The 20,375-nt window shown below is 56.8% G+C and overlaps 2 protein-coding genes across 2 annotated transcripts; one reads left to right on the forward strand and one right to left on the reverse strand.

Moving 5' to 3' along the window:
* Positions 1-879: 879 nt before the first annotated feature.
* VOLCADRAFT_88472 (uncharacterized protein) lies at positions 880-10,105 on the forward strand (the record flags this gene model as incomplete). The annotated part of the gene is made up of 12 exons (XM_002948099.1): positions 880-1,029; positions 1,203-1,310; positions 2,159-2,308; positions 2,668-2,763; positions 3,540-3,652; positions 4,419-4,668; positions 5,312-6,338; positions 6,827-7,009; positions 7,370-8,290; positions 9,286-9,329; positions 9,578-9,756; positions 10,051-10,105. 12 exons carry the CDS (start codon positions 880-882, stop codon positions 10,103-10,105), a joined length of 3,276 nt encoding a protein of 1,091 aa, XP_002948145.1.
* A 1,137-nt stretch (positions 10,106-11,242) lies between these two features.
* On the reverse strand, positions 11,243-20,135 carry VOLCADRAFT_80059 (uncharacterized protein; the record flags this gene model as incomplete). Its single annotated transcript, XM_002948237.1, has 22 exons — positions 11,243-11,528; positions 11,762-11,943; positions 12,270-12,422; positions 12,506-12,617; positions 12,832-13,052; positions 13,243-13,406; positions 13,648-13,818; positions 14,110-14,278; positions 14,461-14,544; positions 14,799-14,826; positions 15,031-15,201; positions 15,604-15,745; positions 15,935-16,083; positions 16,418-16,527; positions 16,775-16,972; positions 17,146-17,310; positions 17,605-17,784; positions 19,080-19,296; positions 19,439-19,533; positions 19,604-19,741; positions 19,836-19,903; positions 20,063-20,135. 22 exons carry the CDS (start codon positions 20,133-20,135, stop codon positions 11,243-11,245), a joined length of 3,276 nt encoding a protein of 1,091 aa, XP_002948283.1.
* Between the last annotated feature and the right edge of the window lie 240 nt (positions 20,136-20,375).

Genomic DNA, 20,375 nt, shown 5'->3' on the forward strand with positions numbered 1-20,375 from the left:
CAACGCCAGAGCCAAGGTACATGGTGTAAGGATATGTGAGCTCCATCAAATCCTGCACAGGCTTGGGGAGATGGTCACGGGCGCTTAACGGGGCATTGGCCACAACGGAACGGCTTGGCGTGACGCCGTACGACGATGACCCTCGCCGACCAATTTTTGGTATGATGTGTGGGACAGGGGGCATATCTTCATCCGTGGCCGCTACCCGGCGAAACCCTGCCTTCTCCGGTATTTTGGGGCACCCTCATCCAGTCACCTAGCCGACTTCTCAGTGGATCGCTCTGGTTCAGCGCCCGCCACCGGCATCCAACGGAATCTGCCGGATCAACGGCGGCTCAACTCCTATCCTGGTCAGCTCGTAGGACTTGGCATGCTGACGTGCAATCATCGATTGTGAAAAAACTAGCTAGTTAGACTTGTCGGCTTTGCGATGGGTATAGTTCTCTGTCAATTTCCCTGATTTCCAGCGGAGTTGCGGACAGAGTTTTCAGTTTCACTGGTTCAAACCTGTCCTTGTGATTCCTACGTCTTTTCGCTAGAGCTTGAAGATTTTGGGGGCGTATGGCGTGGCTACTCGATTAGGGTCTGGGAGAACAGGAGCTTCTTTTTGCAGTTGATATTAGTCAACTGGTAGCATGGTAGCTCCGAAACCGGAGTGGCGTCGTCTTCTAAATACTTGTCAGGTATATATTGTAAATTCTACGGGCGTACAACTGTTTTGCGGTTCCAGCGTTTATGCCTATGTAACGGGTTGTAAGAAACGTTGCAGCCTCTTTCGTGGAAGTTCGGAGCGTCAAGTTATATGGATTGAGGCGCAGTGGCATGATTAGATAATTTGAAAGATATAGCTTATCACTAGGTTATTCTGGGAGCAAAAGGATGAAGCATTGGGAGTCGGAGCCTGGGGAGTCGAAAGATGTCCTGCAGCAGCTTGAGGTTTGGGAACGAGCCGGTATTCCGAGACCGCCAAAACGGCTTGTCATATCTAGACTTGGCCTGCCAGCAGACCTAAGTAGTGGACGAATTCAGGTGAGCGAACCATGGACCTGGCTTCGGCGGCTTTGCGCATTGGCTAGCTAAAATGCAATCCATAATGCCTACATAGCCGCGTGGAATGCATCCGCTTACTGTATCCTTGAGCCGTCATCTTTCTCATCTGTCACATGCCCATCTTTCTCATCTGTCCATGCTGCTCCACTCAGCTCCGCAACCAGTACGTCCGACTCCTGGATGAGCTTCTTCCCTGGTGCATCCTCCGACGGGACTACCTCTCAGCGGTGAACATCTGCAACATGCTGTGGAAGTGCACGGTGAGCCGCCAACCTTGGACAGGCAATCCCTGGGAGTTCTGCCGGGGGGATGGGAGGACTTCTCACTGTCTCTCCCTCTCCCCCTCTCTCTCTCCCCTCTCCCTCTGCTGGGGGTTTGGGAGGGGCACTTCCATGTCACCAGCAGCTTATTACCAGCTTATCAGCCACTTTTGCTCCAGCCTCTTCAATGCCGCCGCCAGGCCGGCGGCAAACTTTGTTCCAGCTCACATCATCCCTTTCTCTTCTCACGTCACTTTTATTAGCTTTTCGCCGCCTTTACACCTACCTTTACTAGTTTACGGCTTGGTTCTACTGCTCTTCTTCTGCTCTTATTTTAGTCTTGGCGGCTAGGTAGGTAGGTAGGTAGGTAGGTAGGTTTCCGCTGTCGTCATCACTCTACATCATCCCGAGGACGGCTTCTTCACAACCGCCGACTGGTTAGCCATGCTCTATTTACATCTGCACTGCAGCACTCTTTCCTTGGCAGCAGCTTCACCCGCTCGTGGTTCGTCTTTCCCCCCTCCCTCCCTCCCTTCCCCTCTCCCTCCCCCCCCCTTCTCCCTCCCCCCCTCCCTCCCTCCCCGCCTAGCTCTGCTGCTCACTCGCCCCACCCGAGTCCCGCCCCCTCCGCATCAGGAAAGCGCTTTCCAGCTGACCGGGGATGCGGTCGCTATACCCCGGGGGGAGGGGGAGGGGGATACAGACCGGAACCACCACCGCTCCACATGCTCACCATTCTGATTCGTGACCGGTTGAAACTTGTTGTACGGAAAAATCCACACTTACCTACTCTACGCGTACACTCGCCTGCCTTGCCATGCCGTACGGTGTTGCATCATGTTATACAGGACATATATCGGCTGGACAAGCCCGGAAAGAGGTTTTTGCGCGACTTGGATGAGGCCACCAACTACCAGGCTAATAAACGGACCATTGTACGGATGCTGGTGTGTACGGCAGAGTTGCTGCTGGCTTCGGGCATGTCGTCAGCCCCCTTGGTGAGTGAGGGGGTGAGGTGGGGGAAGGGGTGTAGGCGTGGGTATGTGTTAGAAAGGGGGAATATCATCTACATCGGGGCGCAATGTGCGTGTGTATGTACGTATGTATGTGTGTATGTATGCCTGTATGTATGTACGTGCGTGCCACATCCACCTTTTCTTAGCCGATGCATTCTTTGTGTACATGTGCATTCGTTCCGTACTCAAATTTCCTTTTTCGCACTGCCTGCCTCAGTGGCTTTACCCCTCCTCTTCCTCCCGTACCTACGACTCCATCATGACTCTTAATACCCCCTCCCTCCCCCCATGCCCGGTGCCCACCAACAACCTAACCAACAACCCGCCTACCTCTTATGTAGGTTTATCGCGCGCTGAAGCAGTTGGCACACTTCCAGCTGAGTGTACGGCACAAGGAGCGTGTCGCGGCCGTTGTTGCCGTACAGCTGCTAGAAGCGGTGAGAGGACTTCCTTTTAACCCTTGTCGTACTTGAATTGGTTATTCTTTGGGGGGGGGTAGGGGGCAAAGGGAAGGGGAACAAAGCGGCTTTTGGGCTTGTGGTGGCGGTGGGGGTTGCATCGTACGAATAGTGGGAAATGCCAGCAGCAGCAGCAGCAGCCCGTATGCTAAGCACCAGCGGCTCTCAGCCCAGAGCTGCCAGGAGGCGGTCATGGGCCCTATGTCTTGATTGTCGGTTACGACGTCTCGCCGTGGTTGGGAGGGTTTTGGGCGGGGTGGGGTGAGGTGGGGTGAGGTGGGGTGGGGTGGGACACAGGAATCCCAGTTGGGGGGTGCCGGCAGCACAGCACAGCACAGCACCGCACAGCGGAAGTGGTCCGGGAGCCCGTGTCCTCATGTTGATGTATGTGGGGGGGGCGGCGGGGGGAGGGCGGACAGAGGGGGACACGTAAACACACAAACGTATACACACATGCCACCCACCCACCCACCATCGGTACAGCCCCCGAGGCTATTTGAGCTATCACGGCCCTTCACGTCAATGGCTAGTCCCGTCATTTTCCACAGGCGGCCTACAGACACAACACGTGGACGTGCCCCAGTTAATTAAAAAACACATACATACATACATACATACATACATACATACATACATACATACATACATACATACATACATACATACACATACATACACATACATACACACGCCCCGCCCCGCCCTGCCCGTATCCCACCTCGCGCCCACATGTTGCCACCAAACTGGACAAACAGGACAAACTGAGCAGTACGGCGGCGGTGCTGTCCGCCAAGCTGTCTAAGCCGCTTTCGGCCTGGGTGGATGCGCCCCGTACTGCAATATCGGGATTGGTGGGCTACTTGAACTGGTGTGTGTACGGCATTGTACGGACTAGTACAAAGGCCTCATACGAGTAGATAGTGTACCACCGAGGGTCTGAGTTTTGAAATTGTCCGGCGCGCTTGCATCTTATCTCTCTTCCCCCTCACACATACATACATACATACATACATACATACATACATACATACATACATACATACATACATACATAGGCAGGCGGCTGGCAGAGGTTAAGGCCTGACTTCTGCTCCCAGTCGACCCAGTCGACCCGGGTTCAAATCCGCCTGCCGGCTCCTCGGGTGTTTGAGGAGTGATGAAATGGGAGGTGGCCCCCCATCTTATGGACGGTGTAGGACGTGATAATATCAACTTGCGAGCTGACCAGGAACTAAGTTGATGCGCCGTTGATCCGCTAGATTTGGTTGGATGCTGGTGGTGAGTTGCCGAACCCAACGAATACATTCTGAAGTCGGATGGGGTGACGGATTAGGGTGCCCCTCTAGCAGGGGAGAGCAGGGACTGCCCCGGGAAAGGGGGCCGCTGGCGAAGTTAACCACCCTGTAACAACATACATACATACATACATACATACATACATGTACATACATGTACATACATGTACATACATGTACATACATACACACACAACCCACGCACTCAGGCACACGGGCACGCCGATGCCCCACCTGGTACCAGGTTTTTTAACTCCCTAAACTCCCCTCGCTTCAACGTCCTACACCACGAACACGAATACGAATACATACACCCCAGCGCCCCGGCCCCCCGGACAGGATGCGGCCGTATTGCGAGAATCTGCTCGCCGAGGCGGAGGCGGAGGCGCAAGTTGCCGCGGCGGCGGTGGCGGCGGAGGAGGGAGAGGGGGAGGGGGCGGCAGGCCGCCGCGGTGGCGACAGCGGCTCGCGAGGTGTTTCGCTGGCGCCCGTACGGGCCTGGGAGCACTTGCCGCGGGCGTGGTCCAAAACGATGCGTGGCAACCCCGCGGCCATGGAGGGCTGGAAGCAGTGTGAGAGGTGCCTGCGGGTAGGGCGGCGCGGAGGAGAGGGAGGGTGAGAGGCGGGGTTGTATGCAGGAATGGGTACAGTTGGGGTGGTTGGAGTGGTTGGACAAGCTCCAGGATTTCCATAAAAAGGAGTTTGTGTGTGACGTTAGTTCCTGGGGGGGACCGAGTGGTGTCTTGGGTGGTGTGTGGGGTGGGTTTGGATTTGGGTTTGGGGGGGGTTGCCGCGGCAAGGTGTCAATGCCACCCCGAGTGGGGTTTGGGGGTCAGTGACGACCTCCTGGCGGGGGTACGCCGTGTTTTGCTCTCTCTACCTCTCCCCTCTGTCGTCCCCTCCTGTGGCCCGGGCCCCCGGTGGAATCAGACACCACCGCCTGCTAACACACCACCTGCACCTCCAACCCGCCCTTCCGCCCCCCCACCCGACCATCCTGTGTCCTTATCCCGCTTGCATTCACACCCACCCGCCCACCCGACCTAACTCCTTGGAAGGGGGTCGTAAGGCTTTCGCACCCTGCCATCCAGGTCTTGTTCGGTGTGTCTGGAGCTTTCCCCAAAACCCATTCATCCCCCCCCCCGACCCCCTTCAGTCTTTCCTTGGCATCAGCTTCACACTCGCTCGTGGTTCGTATCTCCCCCTCCACCCGCCCCTCCACCCCACCCCAGGTTGCGATGGCTCATCTCCCAAACAACACCACCAAACTGTCGTACTTTCTAGCCCAGAGCTACTGCGCCGCCGGCAGGATCGGCCAAGGCATGGCGGCGGGCGTCACCGCCGTCCGGTTTGCTCCAGGGGATCCTGACGCAGTGGGCCTGACGGTGCTGATGGTGGAACTGGCGGACAGCTACTGCGAGTACCTGGAGTGGATGGAGTCGGTGGCGATGGTGCAGCCCGGCACCGCGGTCAAGGTGTTGGGGGTACGACTGGGGGTAACCAGCCGCCACGGCGGCGGCGGTAATGCAGGCGCGGCGGCGGCGGCGGCGGCGCAAGGGGAGGAGGGGGAGGAGGAGATGGGCGTTGACGACGAGGCGGATGGAGAGGAGAGGAGGGGAAGGAGGAGGGCAAAGAGGCGGGAAAAGGGAGGGAGGAAGGCGGGGGGGAAGGGGAGGAGGGAGAAGGGGGAGGAGAAGAAGAGGGAGAGTGGGAAGAAGCGGAAGGCACACCGGGAAGCAGAGGAGGTGGGGGTGGAGGAGACAGACGCGGACGGCGAAGCAGCAGCAATGGGCGCCGCCGCGGCAGGTGAAGCCGCCGAAGACTCGGGTGATGCGGGACCGGGACCGTCCACATCACAACCGACTCGCAAGTCAACGCGGAGGCGGCAGCAGCAGCAGCAGCAGCAGCAGCAGGAGGAGGAGGAGGAGGAGGAGCAGCGGCAGGAAAAGAAACGGAAGCGGCGGCAGCAGGAGGAGGAAGAGGAGGAAGAGGAAGAGGCGAAAGAGGAGGACGAAGAACAGAAGCGGCAGGAGGCGAAGGAGCGGAGGCGGAGACGACAGCGGGCGGAGGAGGAGGCGAAGAGGAAGAAGGAACTTCAGAAAAAAAGGGACCTTTGGCGGGAGAACCGGAACAAGAGGGCCACATCAGCGGCGCTGAACGCGGCTGACAGCCACAGCGTTCTAACGGACCTCCATTCTCTCGTCCAGATGCAGCTACAGGCCCTGAAATCGGATCCACTGTGTACGGCAGCTCTGGCGGGTGAGTGTGTCCCCCTTCCTCTCCCTCCCCGCCCCCATCCCTCCGCACGGGTCTCGTGTTGTGTTTCTCGCTAAAGCACTTTTCATATACAAAGGTGACGCGTTTGCGGAAAGGACCGTGTCGGATGAACTGTGCATGTGTGTGTATGTGTGTGTGTTTTCGACGCCCTTTTTCCCGCCCGCCCCGTACCCCCCCCCGCCCGGCCCCTCTAGTACGACATCCCCTTTTCCCCCTTCCCCCTGTAATTAGGAGGTACAACCACTTTACCACTTTACCACTTTACTTTACTGGCTCTTTCCCCCGCGGCGACTTCCCCCTATTGGCAAACCTGGGGGCAAACCTTAGGGATGTGTGTGTTCGGGTCTTAGGGTTAACATCCGCCCGTCCTGTGTCTCCCTTGTCTTTTCTCTTGTCTTTTTGCCCTTTTTCCTGTTTCGCTCTCCGGTATGCTGTGACCCATGGGTCATATGGATCGCATTTGTCGTCAGGTCTCGCACGCAGCAGCGACCACTGCAGCTCCTGCTCCCTGGCACTGGTCCGAGGCTGCCTGCTGCACCTGGACCTCTGTACGACGGGTGTACTGAGCTCGCCGTACGAGGCGGAGGTGTGGGCGTTGCTTGACTCGACCTTGTCAAAGCTTGCGAAAGCGGCGGCGCCGACGCCGCCAGCAGGTACGTTTGGTTGTGCAGCAGTCACCGCCATGAACGTGCCCAACTGTCGAATTTATTGCCGTCGGTGGATGCTGAGACCTGCGCCTTTGATGGCCTGGCTTTGCTGCCGCTCCCAAATTTAACCGAACCCGACCTCGGGGCACCCAAACGCGTCTTGCATCGTCTTGTCTACAGCTCTTACCAAAGGGGTTCCCCTTAAGTTCATCCCCTTGCTGTTGGACTTCTTCTCATACACACGTGCACACACATTCACGTGACATATCGGGCACTTTCTCCCCTTGCGGCTCAGACCATTAAAGCACACATCTTTCGACATCGGCGCCCCCGAACCCCCCCCCCACAACACACCGGTCGCCACAGCTCCCCAAGCCCAGCCCGGGGGAACGGGTGGGGGAAACACAGCTGCCGCGGGGCCGGCGAGTGGGCTGCAGACGGCCCTGCGGCGGCTGCGGCGGCAAGAGCACGCCACGAGGGGCGAGGCCCAGGGAGGAAATGGCGGTGACGGCGGCGGTGATGACGGCGGCGCGGCGGCCTTGGAGCTGTGGCGAGACAAGGTCGAACCAGAGCTGCGGGAACGTGCGCTCTGGTGGCTGGCGGGCGCGTTCTCGGAGCCGCCGATGCTGTGGGGCGGCGGCGGCGGCGGCGGCAGCGGCGGCGGCGGCGGCGGGGATGCAGCAGCTGCAGCGGTGCAGCGGTCGCCGGATGGAGCGTTGCTGGGTCACCTGCAGCACCGCGCCCGAGTGGCGGTTTTGATGCTCGGCCCGTGCAACTTCTACACACAACACGTGCTGTACGAGCTGTACTTGGCACGGCAGCGGCTAGCGGAGCAGCTCGCAGCTGCACAGTGGAGGCGGGGAAAGGAGCCGGGTCGGAAGCGGCGGCAGCCTGGAACGGACTCCTCGCCTATTGCACCTTCTTCGTCCTCCTCCCCTTCTTCCTCCTCTTCCTCCGACGATGATGATGATGATGATGATAATGATGACAGCGACAGCGGTAGCATAGACGCTGACGAGGGCGCGCGGAGGCGGATGGCGGCGAATGCGAAGGAGGCGGTGGCGGTGCTGAGGAGGGCCCGGGCGGCTGTGGGCGCTTGCATGAATGCGGTCGCGGAGGGCGTCGAGCTTGGGAAGGCGCTGTTGCGGCGGCTGGCGCCGCCGCCGCAGCCGCCGCAGCCGCCGGCAGCGGTGCAGGCGGCGGCACCGCTGCCGGCGTCGCTGCTGGCCGCCTTGCCGCGCGCGCTTCGTCGGCGGACGGGCGGTGTGCCTGTAGCGGGTGGTGGGGGTGCGACTGGATGGTGACGGGAAAGAGGAACTTCCTTCTTTCGCGGTCGGAGGGCTCGCGGATGGTGATTTACAAAGGGGCGACGAAACGACCGGGGGCAGCGACACTGTAATGCTTGTGACGCGTGTGAAATCGCGATCTTCAAAAGTCGTGTCGCAAGTCCTCGTGCAGTGAAGTAGTAAATTATGCAAATGAAGCGCATGTACCGGGTGCTGGTATTTTTCATGGCGTTCGGGACGCTGGCGGTGGTGAGAGGTTGTGTGAGCTTTGCGTGTGGGTGCTTGAGTGAGCAAGTATGTGGGTAAAAGTGTATTGCGATAGGCCTGACGGTCCTTGATGGACGTACAGACGGACAAACAGACCGCAGGCAGACGGATAGACAAACAGACGGACAGAGATATGCCCCTCGCCAGATGGACCTGCAGGAAGGGTATGAAGGCGCATCTTGGATGCGTGTACTGTTCCCTGTTTCCGGATGCCAGCTCTCCGCGAGATGATCAGATTCTGTGGTTTGCGCTTAGGCTTGTAAGAGGGACGAAAAGCAGGTAGATTTCAGATGCTTAGCTCTTCTGGTGTGCTACAGCTACCACCTCTCTCAAGAGTTCAGCAGGAGGAAGGAATGTGCATCCAATGTAAGGTAGCGATATACGCATGCAGGGAGAAACGTCGACTGTTCCAGGGTTGGCACCCTCCCTAGCACTGGCCCCGGGCGGTTGGCTAGCACTTTTGCCGGCATCATTCGTGTCTTAAGAGAATGATAGGCCCATAACTACCTGATGGAGCCGCAGTTTTTTTAAGATAATTGAGCCCGCTCGTCCTTCCTGACCAAGGACCGAAACAAGTCTGCAAGCGCCGGTGCGGAGCTGGTTTCAAATGTTACGAAGAGCATTTCCACAGGCATTTCCCGACCTGGCGCGCTCTGAAGTAGCGTGCTCAGATACAGCTCCGTTGTTACCACCCCTTCCGCCTCCTCGTCGGCTCGTCCTTATCCGAAGGCCCCGCTCCCGCATTGCATCCAGAACGCGTTCCTGAGCCTCCGGTGCGGTGCTTCCGAATGCTTAGCATACGGACCCCCGGTAGTTCGCCTTCGGCTGAGGCAGCTTCGCCGGCCGATTGCCTGATGCGTCCCGAAGGCTTATGACAGCCTGTTAGGCTGCCGGCGGGTTCAAGGTCAGGCAAATGTGAGATATCGGTTGGGCCACTACTCTTCTCTGATCCATTGCACTCGCACCCTGCAAGCAATGGTCGCGCCGATTGCCCTGCCTGTGCAGCTGCCGAACCCGCCAGGTACAGCAGGGCTTCCCCTCGAGTCTCCGCTTCCACATGCCTACGGTTCAGCTCTTCCAGCGCTGCTTTGACTCCTTCAGCTCAAAGGAAGGAGTCAAAGCTCCTTCATGGCTGCTTATGGCAAGACTTCACTCAACCGGGGCCCACCATTTCCAGAAGGCTAGCCGTGGCCTATGCTGGTGGGCGAAGCTAATTGGCGCCTCAACTCCCTATTCGCTAAGCAGTTGCAGCGCACTCGCCGCAATCCTCTCCCTTAGGACACCGCGAGAAAGGTAACCCCTGGTAACCGTAGCCACCCGACTTAGCCTTTATTGCCGCTTCTATGGACACGTAGCACCTATCCAACTTATCCAACCTCGAGCGGCCCGGTCTGGGGTGCCACATACAAGGGTGAGTGAACGACCCTCATCCCCGGCCCATACAGTACTAGCAGCCTCGTGTCGATCATCCCACTGGACGGCGATTGCCCACAGGGCTCCACATCCGCCAACCTGCCCTGTGTTTGATAGAGACGCTGCTGACGAGTGACTTCATGTTAAGGGGTCGCTCCGCAGGCAGCTCGTCTCGGCTTGGGTCAAGTTTCCCAGCAGGGTGTCGCGCGGAACAGATAACGTACAGGGGAGGTATGCGCGACCGAAATGTCCCGCTAGCGTTACAAGACGTTCTTAGCTGCCATGTCATTGGAGCTGCGCCCCAAACCATGCACTCCTATTGAAGCGGGATGCTATGGACAAGTACCCACTTGCGGAGGCCCGCAGCAGAGCCCGTACACAATACTAAAACCTTTATTGTAGGTTAAGTCCTACAAAGTTCCCTGCTTCGCATTCAGTCGAAAATCCACTTCAGGTTCGCAACGAGCTTTCCACATCCGGCCTGCCATGGCGGCCACTTGCAGAAGCACACACCTCAACAACCGCCTCAAATGGCAGCCACAAATCTTTTCGCCAGTTGGCAGCCGGTGATGGCGCTTCACCACAGCAGCTTCACCGCAGCCATGCAACTCTACCCGCTAAAATAACCGATTTACAACACAAATACCCTTCAACAAGCTCGCGCCAAGAAGCTGCTGAATGCTAGCAAGTTATGTACTTCGTCCGACGTTGTTGAAAGACACAAGTGCGGCAGAGAGAGTGGTAAAGCGGTGGCAGGCCGTGTTTACTCGGATCGTAGATCCCAATAGGCGTTGTATGGGTCGCCCTCTGCCGCAGTAATCTCGGTCACAACATCAATAACAGTCAAGGCAGCCAACATGGCCGATAAGTCAAGTCCAACATGCCGCATAATGCACAGCTCCCCGCAGGTTGTCTTTGCATTTCATGTCGAGGGCTGAGGCTGGGCTGCGTGCCATCAAAATAGCACACAGAATCGCCCAAGGCCTGATCAACGCAGCCGTGATGCAACGGATGACTGGCCCCGAGTTGTCCATGAGAAACTCCCGCGAGCTGTGCAGGCAAGCCTTCCTCCCGCCGAGCATTACCTCATCGCATCTCGCCGCTTACTGCGCCACCCGTGCTAGGGAAGAGTACCAGCGACAGACTGACAGCAATAGGACTATCAGCGCTCGACATCCAAATAACGTACGCAGCGCACACCACAAAGGTTAGGTTGAGTCAGGTCAGGTCACGTCGTGTCACATCAGGTCATGTATGTTTCTATAATGTGTTCTTATACACGGCCCTTCTTGCGGTCTGGAGGCTGTGGTGACCCATCCTCGCTGCCTGGCTGTGGGGTGCCGCCTATGGCTGGCGTTGCCGCCGCGGACGCCCCCGCTGCGGTGCTCTTGCGCTTGCGGCCCGTGCCCGCACCCTCGGCGCCGGCTGCGCCCCCGCCACGGCCTCCCCGGCCGCCACCGCGACCGCCACCGCCGCCTCCCCGCCCCCGAGTGCCCTTGTCCGTCTCCTCCTTCATGTCCTCGTTCTCCTTCTCAATCAGGCGGATAAGCGTCTCGCACCTGCAGTAGCGGAGGGTGAGAAGGGAGTAAATCTCAATTGAGCTTTTCGTCTAAGGTCCATTTCGTCTTTTAAGTGTTTTCAGCACAGATTTATGGGTCTTCGAGTCATGTTACGCGTCCGATATGTGGGCACTCGCATCACGTAACCTTGATACTCCATATTGGATTCCCGATCTGCCCGTAAGTCTGAAGGTCAAAAATTCTTTATCCCGTTACAATAGAACTCCACGCACCTGCGGCCCAGCTCTTGCGGTGTGCGGCTTTTGAAAAACCAGTCGAACCGGAAGCGCCAGCTCTTGCGGATTTCCGCCTTGAGGTCGTCCCAGTTGCCGTACCCAAGCTTATGCACCATGCACAGGATGAAGCGGTCTTCCTCCTCGGTGTACGCCTTGCCCTTGTTGGCACCGTACTGGATCTGCAGAGCGGCACCCCACCATGAGGACGGAGGTAAGAAGACGGAGGTAAGACCAGAAATCCGAAGAAAGGCCCAAACACGATATAGAAGAACGTTCAGCGCAGCAAGTGCAGTTCTGTAACAGCAGCTCTTGCAGCGGGCAAGTTGCAAGTACTCGGACAAAAGAAAGGGAGCACCAAGAGCCATCACCTGTCAAGCGCGAGTCGGGTGCGGTAAGTGTGCCCGGCACGTAGTGGCTGGCGGTTGGTGATGGCGCGAAGCAAATCAGGATCCCAGAAGGCGATCTGCTGAGACTACAGCTGCGCGCAACCCTTCGTCCGACATACCTTGAGCTCCTGCCAAGGGTTCTTGTACCGCTCCAGCTTGGCAGCCACAGCGTTCATGATGTCCTGCTGCCGCTGGATCTTCTGCTCACCGCGCTCGATGTTCTTGATGACCTTCTCCCAGTCGCTCAGTTCGCGGTAACGCTTCCAGAACACCTACAAGGCAGAATAGCAGCAAACAAGCAAAGCGTAAAGGGATAAACTGCGCACAGGGAGGGAAGGCCCCCGTCCCACCGCACCTTGGCGTAGGCGTGGACCTCCTCATCCGTCTTGCCGTCCACCTCGGCAGCGATCTGCGGGATGTTTTCTCGCCCGTATTTCTCGCATGCTCGGACAAAGGCGTTGAAGTCCCTGCAGACGGCAAGAGCCGGACACGGAACAGGACTGAGGCGCTGACATCAAGAAGTTGGACAGACATTACTACGCCGAACTTCAGCCCTAACCCGGACGCCATCCGGTAAGTCGCCAATCGAACGCCATCCCCCCAATGGAACTCCTGACAACCGAATTGGTTTTACGGATTAAGAGGAACATGCGCCAATATCCCACAGCCCCTCTCCCTTACCTCTTGGTCCAATCCTTGAAGCCGTCCTCGAGCAGCTGCTCGCGCTCCGCCTGTTCCTCCTCCGTCAGCGGCTGTGGGTCGTCCGCGGAGGGCGTAAGCGCCTCCGCCAGCGCCTCCTCGCTCGCTCCCTGGTTCTTGAGGGAGGCCTCCTTCGCCGCCATCGCGTGCTTATGCGTCTCATACAGGTGCTCCTTCTCGTACAGCTCCTGGATGCGCGTCACCTGCAGCATACACGCGGTAGATGATGTCGCTGTCCATCCACGGACCGTGCGCTACTCCGTTGCCACCATCCCAACCCAATTGTAATGCGTTTCATTGCCCATCCCAACACATCCTTAGGAATGCAATGAGTCACGGCATGCCATCCACAAGAATTATCGTGGCGGTTTCGCACGTACGGTTTTAACTCACGTTGTAGAACTGGAAGTCCTGCAACACGGGCATCTTGGGCAGGCGGGGCCCGCGTGGATCGCCCTTTGCGCCGGCCTTCATGGCGTTCTTGTAATACTCGGCGTCGTTGTAGTTAAGCAGGTGGCGCTTGCGCTCACGCTTAGGCGGATCGACCCAATTTGAGCCTTGGGGAGGGAGAAGCAAGCAGGTTACGGTAATCACGGCAACGGTTAAGGCATCGGGCTTTCCTCCGTCCTGGAGAAGGACCCAAAAAGGACATATGACCCTGGGCATCCCCTATAGCAAGAAGACGCCGAGAATGGCACATGTCGAATGATAGCGCAAACATGGAAGGTGTTATGATAAGCAAGTACAGATGTCGGCTGTATGCCTATAAAACCACAGTTCACAGTTCCACTTGCTCACCCATGATGGCCTTGAGGTCACCGATGTCGGTGCCGCCCTCATCCTCGTCCTTGTAGTCGTACGCAATGCCGCCATCCATGGTGAACTTCATAGCGTTCTCCGTGAACTGCTGCATCTTCTGGTTGAGGTCCGCCGTGTCGCGCTCTCCCTTCTTGATGATGGCGTCAATATCTACGGGATATGGGCAGCCAAATTGCGAAGCCGCAGACCGAAAATCATAAACCTCCAGGTGAGCGCGAAGCAAGGCGGTTTATGCTCCATGACGTACTCTTAATGTTTCATATGATTGAAACGCGCAGGCGACACAACCGGTAGAGCAACATTTCCCAGTTGCGCGACGAACCATAGCGTGGGGACGCCCTTGACGACAACAAAACATGCAAGGACACACACAAGTGCCCCTGCCCTCGGCGAATGCCGGCGCTGCTCTCTCGACAGTGCGCCTGCTGCAGTGGCACGCACCCGCGTCCGTGATGTTGGAGGAGTCGCTGCTGAAGACCAGCTCGGCACCGTATCGGACCATGTTGATGAGGTCGTCCTTGTTGACTTTGGTGGCGTTGTTCTCCGTCAGGCGGCCCTGCTGGATGACCAGCGCGTCCAGGCGCAGCTTCTTGTAGGCCTTCTCAATCACCTGCGCCGTGTAAAGAATATGGAGTGGATGGGTACATCAAGTTGTCCGCGGGCTTTCCGCACGCAGTTCAGGGCACCAGAGGTGAATTCAGATAAAGGCTGCGCCAGGAGGACGAGAGCTAGCCGCCGTGCACCAGGGTGCTGCCGCCGTGCTGAACCCTGCTGTATAGAACTAGACCGCACCTTCTCCTCAATCGAGTTCTCGATGCAAAAGCGGAAGACTTGCACCTCCTTCTTCTGGCCGATACGATGGGCACGATCCATGGCCTGTGCAGTTGCAAAATAGATAGCGTTTGGTGGTTGCAAACTGATGGCGAACACTTGCACAGAGGGTGACGAACATGGAGCCGCTCTCTGAAAGAATGTGCTAAAAAGGTCCTTCTACTTTGAGGCCTTGATACTCAGCACCCTCATGGCCCATGTGTAGTTCTTCTTCCCGGTTTAAGATTAAGAAGGGATAGAAGCGCACGAAGGACAACCAGTAGCAGCAACCTCCAAAGCGACCCGTTAACCTGCCTCACCTGCAAGTCCATCTGCGGGTTCCAGTCGCTGCGAATGGTCAAATGGGAAGGGAGGAAAGTAGATCCTTAGTATGTGGTGAAGGTAGCTGCTCAGGCAAATGCATTTAAGCGGCACAAGTGACCGCAAGCATGGCGGGACAGCAACGGTTTCAATCGAAAGAAAGTAACTTTCCTCGAGCAACCCGCGAGCTATCACAAGCAAGCCCGGCACCCATGACTTCCTGGCACATACCTGTCATAGAGCACGACGATATCGGCCGTGGCAAGGTTGATGCCCAGACCACCGGCGCGAGTGGACAGCAGGAAGATAAACTTGGACGAGTTCGGCTTGTTGAACTCGTCAATCATGTTGTCACGGTCGTCACCACCCGTGTTACCATCGATGCGGCAGTAGCCGTAGCCCCTATGCACATTCATTGGAGGGAAACAGCCAAAGAGTTTCCGCAAAAAAGGTGGGGCATTGAGGAACATTTTGGGTGCTGCGACCGACATGGGGCGACGCGGTGACATGGGGCGTCAGTATCTCATGTACACAAGACACGTACCCATGCCAGTCTCACCTACAATTTGACACAGCATTTGGGAAGTATATTGCTCATGCACATCGCACTAATCGTTTTACAGTTAACAATACCTATGTTCCCTTCCAACACGTCCTACGCATGTACAACTTTCGTTGCTCTTTGTGCCACATTTTCGTGCTTGCTTGTTAGGTACATAATAGAAAGAGTGAAGGTGAACTACCTTTACGAAACCATCAACAAGCCCGCATGTGATAAACTCGATGCAACTAGGTCGCACGCACCTGTACAGGCAGTAGTCCTCCAGGATGTCGATCATGCGGGTCATCTGGCTGAAGATGAGCACACGCGAGTCGCGCTCCTTAAGGCGCGGCAGCAGCTTGTCCAGCAGCACCAGCTTGCCGCTGTTCTCGATCAGGTGCTCGCCTGTGCGATTGGGAGTCGGCTTTAAAAGTGGTTGCTGAAGCCTATGGGAGTTCAACAGAGCGTCCTGGACAACACCTCGGGCTAGTAACGCTTCCCTACTGCACCGGTAAAAGAACCCGGACAGAAGCCGTTGAAGCCACACTTTCGTCTACTTCCCGGCAGCGGCCCCCATCAAGCCCCTCATCGTACCAGTGATGAAGGGCGGGCCCGGCTCAGCGCCTTGGAAGAGGTATGGGTGGTTGCAGCACTTGCGCAGCTGCATGACAACGTTGAGCAGCTTGGCACGGTCGGCGCCGCCGTTGAGCGCGTCAATGTCCTTCTGTAGGAGCGCAGCGTACCTGAGGGTGCAGGGGCAGCGTGACGGAGACGTCGTGACCGAGTAAGCAGGGGTCCACCAGGGTGTGTCGGGGCCCAAGAGCCGAGGGCGACGGCAAAGGTTTACATGTTCTAAGTCGCAACGGTTGAAGGCAAAGCTCATCTGTATGGCGGAGGGGCGGACAACGCCAAGCACGCCGAATCTCCAGGCTTTCCTAGTCGTCAAAGATGACCGTGCGCCCGTGCCACAACCGGACTCGCGCGACCTCTGTTAAACCGGCGGCGACATCGGTTCCTTTTGTGGAAGGTCCTAATCCCGTACGCCCCACACGCCCAGAGAAGGGTGACCCCATGCACCATTTCTTTTGCATGTCGCTCATGCCGATCTTGAGGATAGTCTCCTTCTTGGGAGGCAGGCCGCGCTCCACATCGCTCTTAACACGACGCAGCAGGAAGGGGCGCAGCACCTGCATTTATACAGTCCAGGACGGAGCACGTTTCCCCTCATTTTCCGGTCCGAAAGTCCCAGGAGTCCTCACGCATCGCTCTCTGGGCAAAATTCGCATTCCCGCGAGGTCGTACGCGCTAACTGCACGACGGTAAAGTCACTTAATCCCCAGCCCGCGAACTACCCGAGTAGCCCAACACCGGCCTGACAATCCGATGGCAGCACACGTCCTACTCGTCCTTCCCCACTGCAGCTGCCACGCTGACCTTATGCAGCTGCTGCACCACCTCCGCCTCCTTCTCCTTGCTTCCATCGCCCATGCTGAACCACTCCTCGAACTTCTCCGCCGAGCTGAAAATCTCGGGCAACAGGAAGTTGAGCAGCGCCCACAGCTCATGCAGGTTGTTCTGCAGCGGCGTGCCTGTGATGAGCAGCCGATAGTTGGTCTTAAGCTGCCTAACCACCTGTGGATGCGGTCGTATGGGGAATACAGAAACAGGGTAGGATAAGAGTCAGGAAGTGGTACAGCCACAAACAACGCGATTTGTTCCCTGCCACTTTTCAACCAACTGTATGCGGACACTTCTGTTCTGCCTTGCCCTCTTCAGCAACGGCTTCTATCCTCAGAAGCACACACCTGCGACAGACGTGAGTTTTCGTTCTTGATACGATGCGCCTCGTCAATGATGATGTAGCGCCAGTGGAAACGCTTAAAGTGGTTTTTCTCCTTAATCACCATCTCGTAACTCGTCACCACCACGTCAAATCGCCCGGGCGCGCAGGTCGACTCCTTCTGGTGCATCTGCGGACCGACTCGGTAGGGGAAGAACCGTAACGCGAGGGGCCGGGGGGCACGGTTACCAGCTAGCCGCTATCCAAGCATCCGCAAGCATACAATTTACCATGAAGAAGAACAGCAGAAGTAGAGAGAAAGCTTTTAGAAACCGCAAAGCATAAAGAAAGCTCCTGCGTCTGAGCTGCCTCATCGCTCAACAAATACCGTCTACACAATCAAAATCCCAAGAAATCCCCAATAAATTCCCAAAAATTACAGCCCCTCGCTAATCACTGAGTGGCTCGATCCCCATCGTCTCACCCGCTCCTCATTGTTGCCGTGGAACTTGGTGACACGGATGATGGGGCAGAAGCGGCGGAACTCGTTGACCCAGTTACCCAGCGTGGATTTGGGCGTAATGACGATATGAGGCCCAGTGATGCCACGATACTCATACAGGTAAGCCACCAGGGAGATGGTTTGCAGCGTCTTGCCGAGACCCTGTGAGAGCGGCAAACAGCAGCACGACAGAACAGTATTGAGAAAAAAAAGTGAGGGATTCGGGTCGCGGCATGGGGAGGACACCGTTGTGGGCGACGGCTAGGATTCAGCAATCGGCAAACATGACGAAAAAGCACACGTTAAGGTGTCTTGATAAACGCGAGGCGTCCAGTTACCGAAGGGCCGTTTGCTCAAGATGTCCGTCAAGCAGGCAGGCTAAGGTACAGAAATATGGGCTCCGTCCAAGTGCTACGCCAGTGACCCAGCAAGCACGAGCTACAGGCGCCTAATAGCTTCCGAAGCATATGCCCAGTCCTGATCCCTGGAAGTGAAATGAAATTCTCAAAAGAGACGGCTCCGGGTAAGTGAATAGCTGGATCCATGCATGTCCAAAATGTCACTTCAGTATTCAACTCCAGTGCGCACCGACACAACCCCATGCACCATGTGGGCTGCAGCATCATGTCTTAACTGCCCTTTAAATGTGGCTCCAGCCCAAGTCACCGCCACATGAAATGCTTTGACCTACGTATGGCCCCAAAGCGAAAGGCGTGGGTCCCTCCGCCCTGGCAGCTGCCGGGCACCGACCGCTTCGTTGAGAATTCCTAGACGACGACCATTTGCCCAAAAGGCATCTTCATGCCCAAGCCAGCCATCCTAGCCCCTGGCCTAGCCATAAGCACATTCTGGTGAAGCTGTCCATCTGCCCGCCTGCCGTTGGCAATCTTTTACTGGTCCCTGGCGCCCGGAAGTCCACCGGCTGTCACTTTCAAGACCATGCAGCAGAAGCGCCCATGTAGCGAGCGCCCAAGCAGGTAATAATTTCCGCAGAGACTTAGCCTGCTTCCAAAATCGAGCACCATATCAATCAGCTGGTTACGGCGTCATCCCGTGTCCCAACCGCGGCACCGCAGAACCCGGTTGACTGCTGATTCGGCAAACGGAAGTAGGCTGTCTGGCTGGCATGAAGGAAGTAAAAACCTCGTCCAGGCTCGATGCGTGAAAGTGCGTTGGGCTATCAATCTCCAGAGGCTGCCGCCACAGTGCGGTACCAAAAATGTATCGGAGAACGTTAAGATACACGTTAAGATGTATCGGAGAAGGGTGTGTATCGGAGAACACGGGTTGGAGACAGAGGTGTGGAATACCCGATGGATGCACCGACGTGCCATTACCCATACACCACTGTGTGTCCCAGCGCGTGGCAAACGTTCACCGAGCCGCGGTAATCCCGTTTGGCGGCGCGCCGAGACAAACAGCAATACATGTATGTAGTACAGTGATAATTAGCTCACCATCTCATCAGCGAGGATACCGTTGATGCCATTGTCATACAAATGGATCATCCAGTTGAGACCCTGCATCTGATACTCGCGCAACGTCCCGCCCGTGATGATGGAGGGCTGGACCTGCAAGCGGTGGCCCGCATTCACACCGCCGTCGTCCTCGTCCTTGAGCAATTCCGCGTCCTCGTCCTCCTCCTTGCGCGTCCCCCGCCCCTTCGCCTTGGCCCTGCGTAGGGGAGAGGCCCGAGGCCATGATGCATGACAAGCTGCAGCTCTGTTGTCATAGTTCATCAGCCCCTAACACCCCAGTCACGTCTACTTCCCCAAGCCTCCAAACCCTGTCCCATAGCGGAGGCATCCCCACATACTTCTTTGCCTCCTTAATCGCTGAGTCCGACGCGAAGTGCTGAAAGATTTCTGCTTGCTTCAGCAAGAAGTTGATTCGGTGTCTGGCCCGCTCCGCCTGCATGGAGAAACACAATCGATAGCATATATGTCCAGAATCAACAATGGCATATATAGACGTGACTCACATCCCCCATGGTGGCCAAAGCATTCTGCTGCTCCCTCATTCGCTCCAGCAATTCCTTCTTTTGCCTTGACTGAGATTTAAGGCGCTCAGCCTCTGCTCGGGCAACCTCTCGTTTAGCTGGCGAGAGGACCGTATCGTCCTGCGTTGGGAAGCAGATTCGCGCCAAAGAGGTCGGCAGGGGGTCCACTGATGCGGGTCTGGCTGAGCTCCTAGTAATTTTATTACTTTCTCACCCCATGCTCTGGGGCATAGTCTACATCCTCCGTCTCGGCGTCCTGAGTGGCAGCATCGTCCTCCTCGTCTCCGCCAATCTGAACAAGACCCCAACCAAAAGTAGTCAGGGATTCTTAGCAACAAGTTTGAATATTTTGATTATCAGCATGACTATTCATGAGGTTCTGATCGAACGTAGAGACAGCGGTGGTCCAGGCGGCCATGAGGGAAAGGCTCTGCAACAGACAGACCTGGTTGGCCTCATCCATGTCATCGTCATCCTCAGGCCCAACGAAGTTGGGGTCGTCAAGCATCGACATCCTTGCCCGCGATTTAAGAGAAGTTCTAAACCTTGCTTTGTTTTAACACTGTACACTGGACCTATGGCCTGTCACTCCTTAGAGAGGACCTTCAAAAAGGTGCATTGTCCGACGCTGGTGAGGCCCATAAGCCTAGGAGTTGAATTCAGGCGTACGTCAAACCGTTTCCTAACCACTTTCCATGCTGTCACCAAGCTTGTAGGCGGGCATCGATTATCCCAGTCCCTACAACTGCTCATT

The sequence above is a fragment of the Volvox carteri genome (genome assembly GCF_000143455.1).
Source record: "Volvox carteri f. nagariensis unplaced genomic scaffold VOLCAscaffold_9, whole genome shotgun sequence".
In the NCBI taxonomy this organism is placed as follows: Eukaryota; Viridiplantae; Chlorophyta; class Chlorophyceae; order Chlamydomonadales; family Volvocaceae; genus Volvox; species Volvox carteri.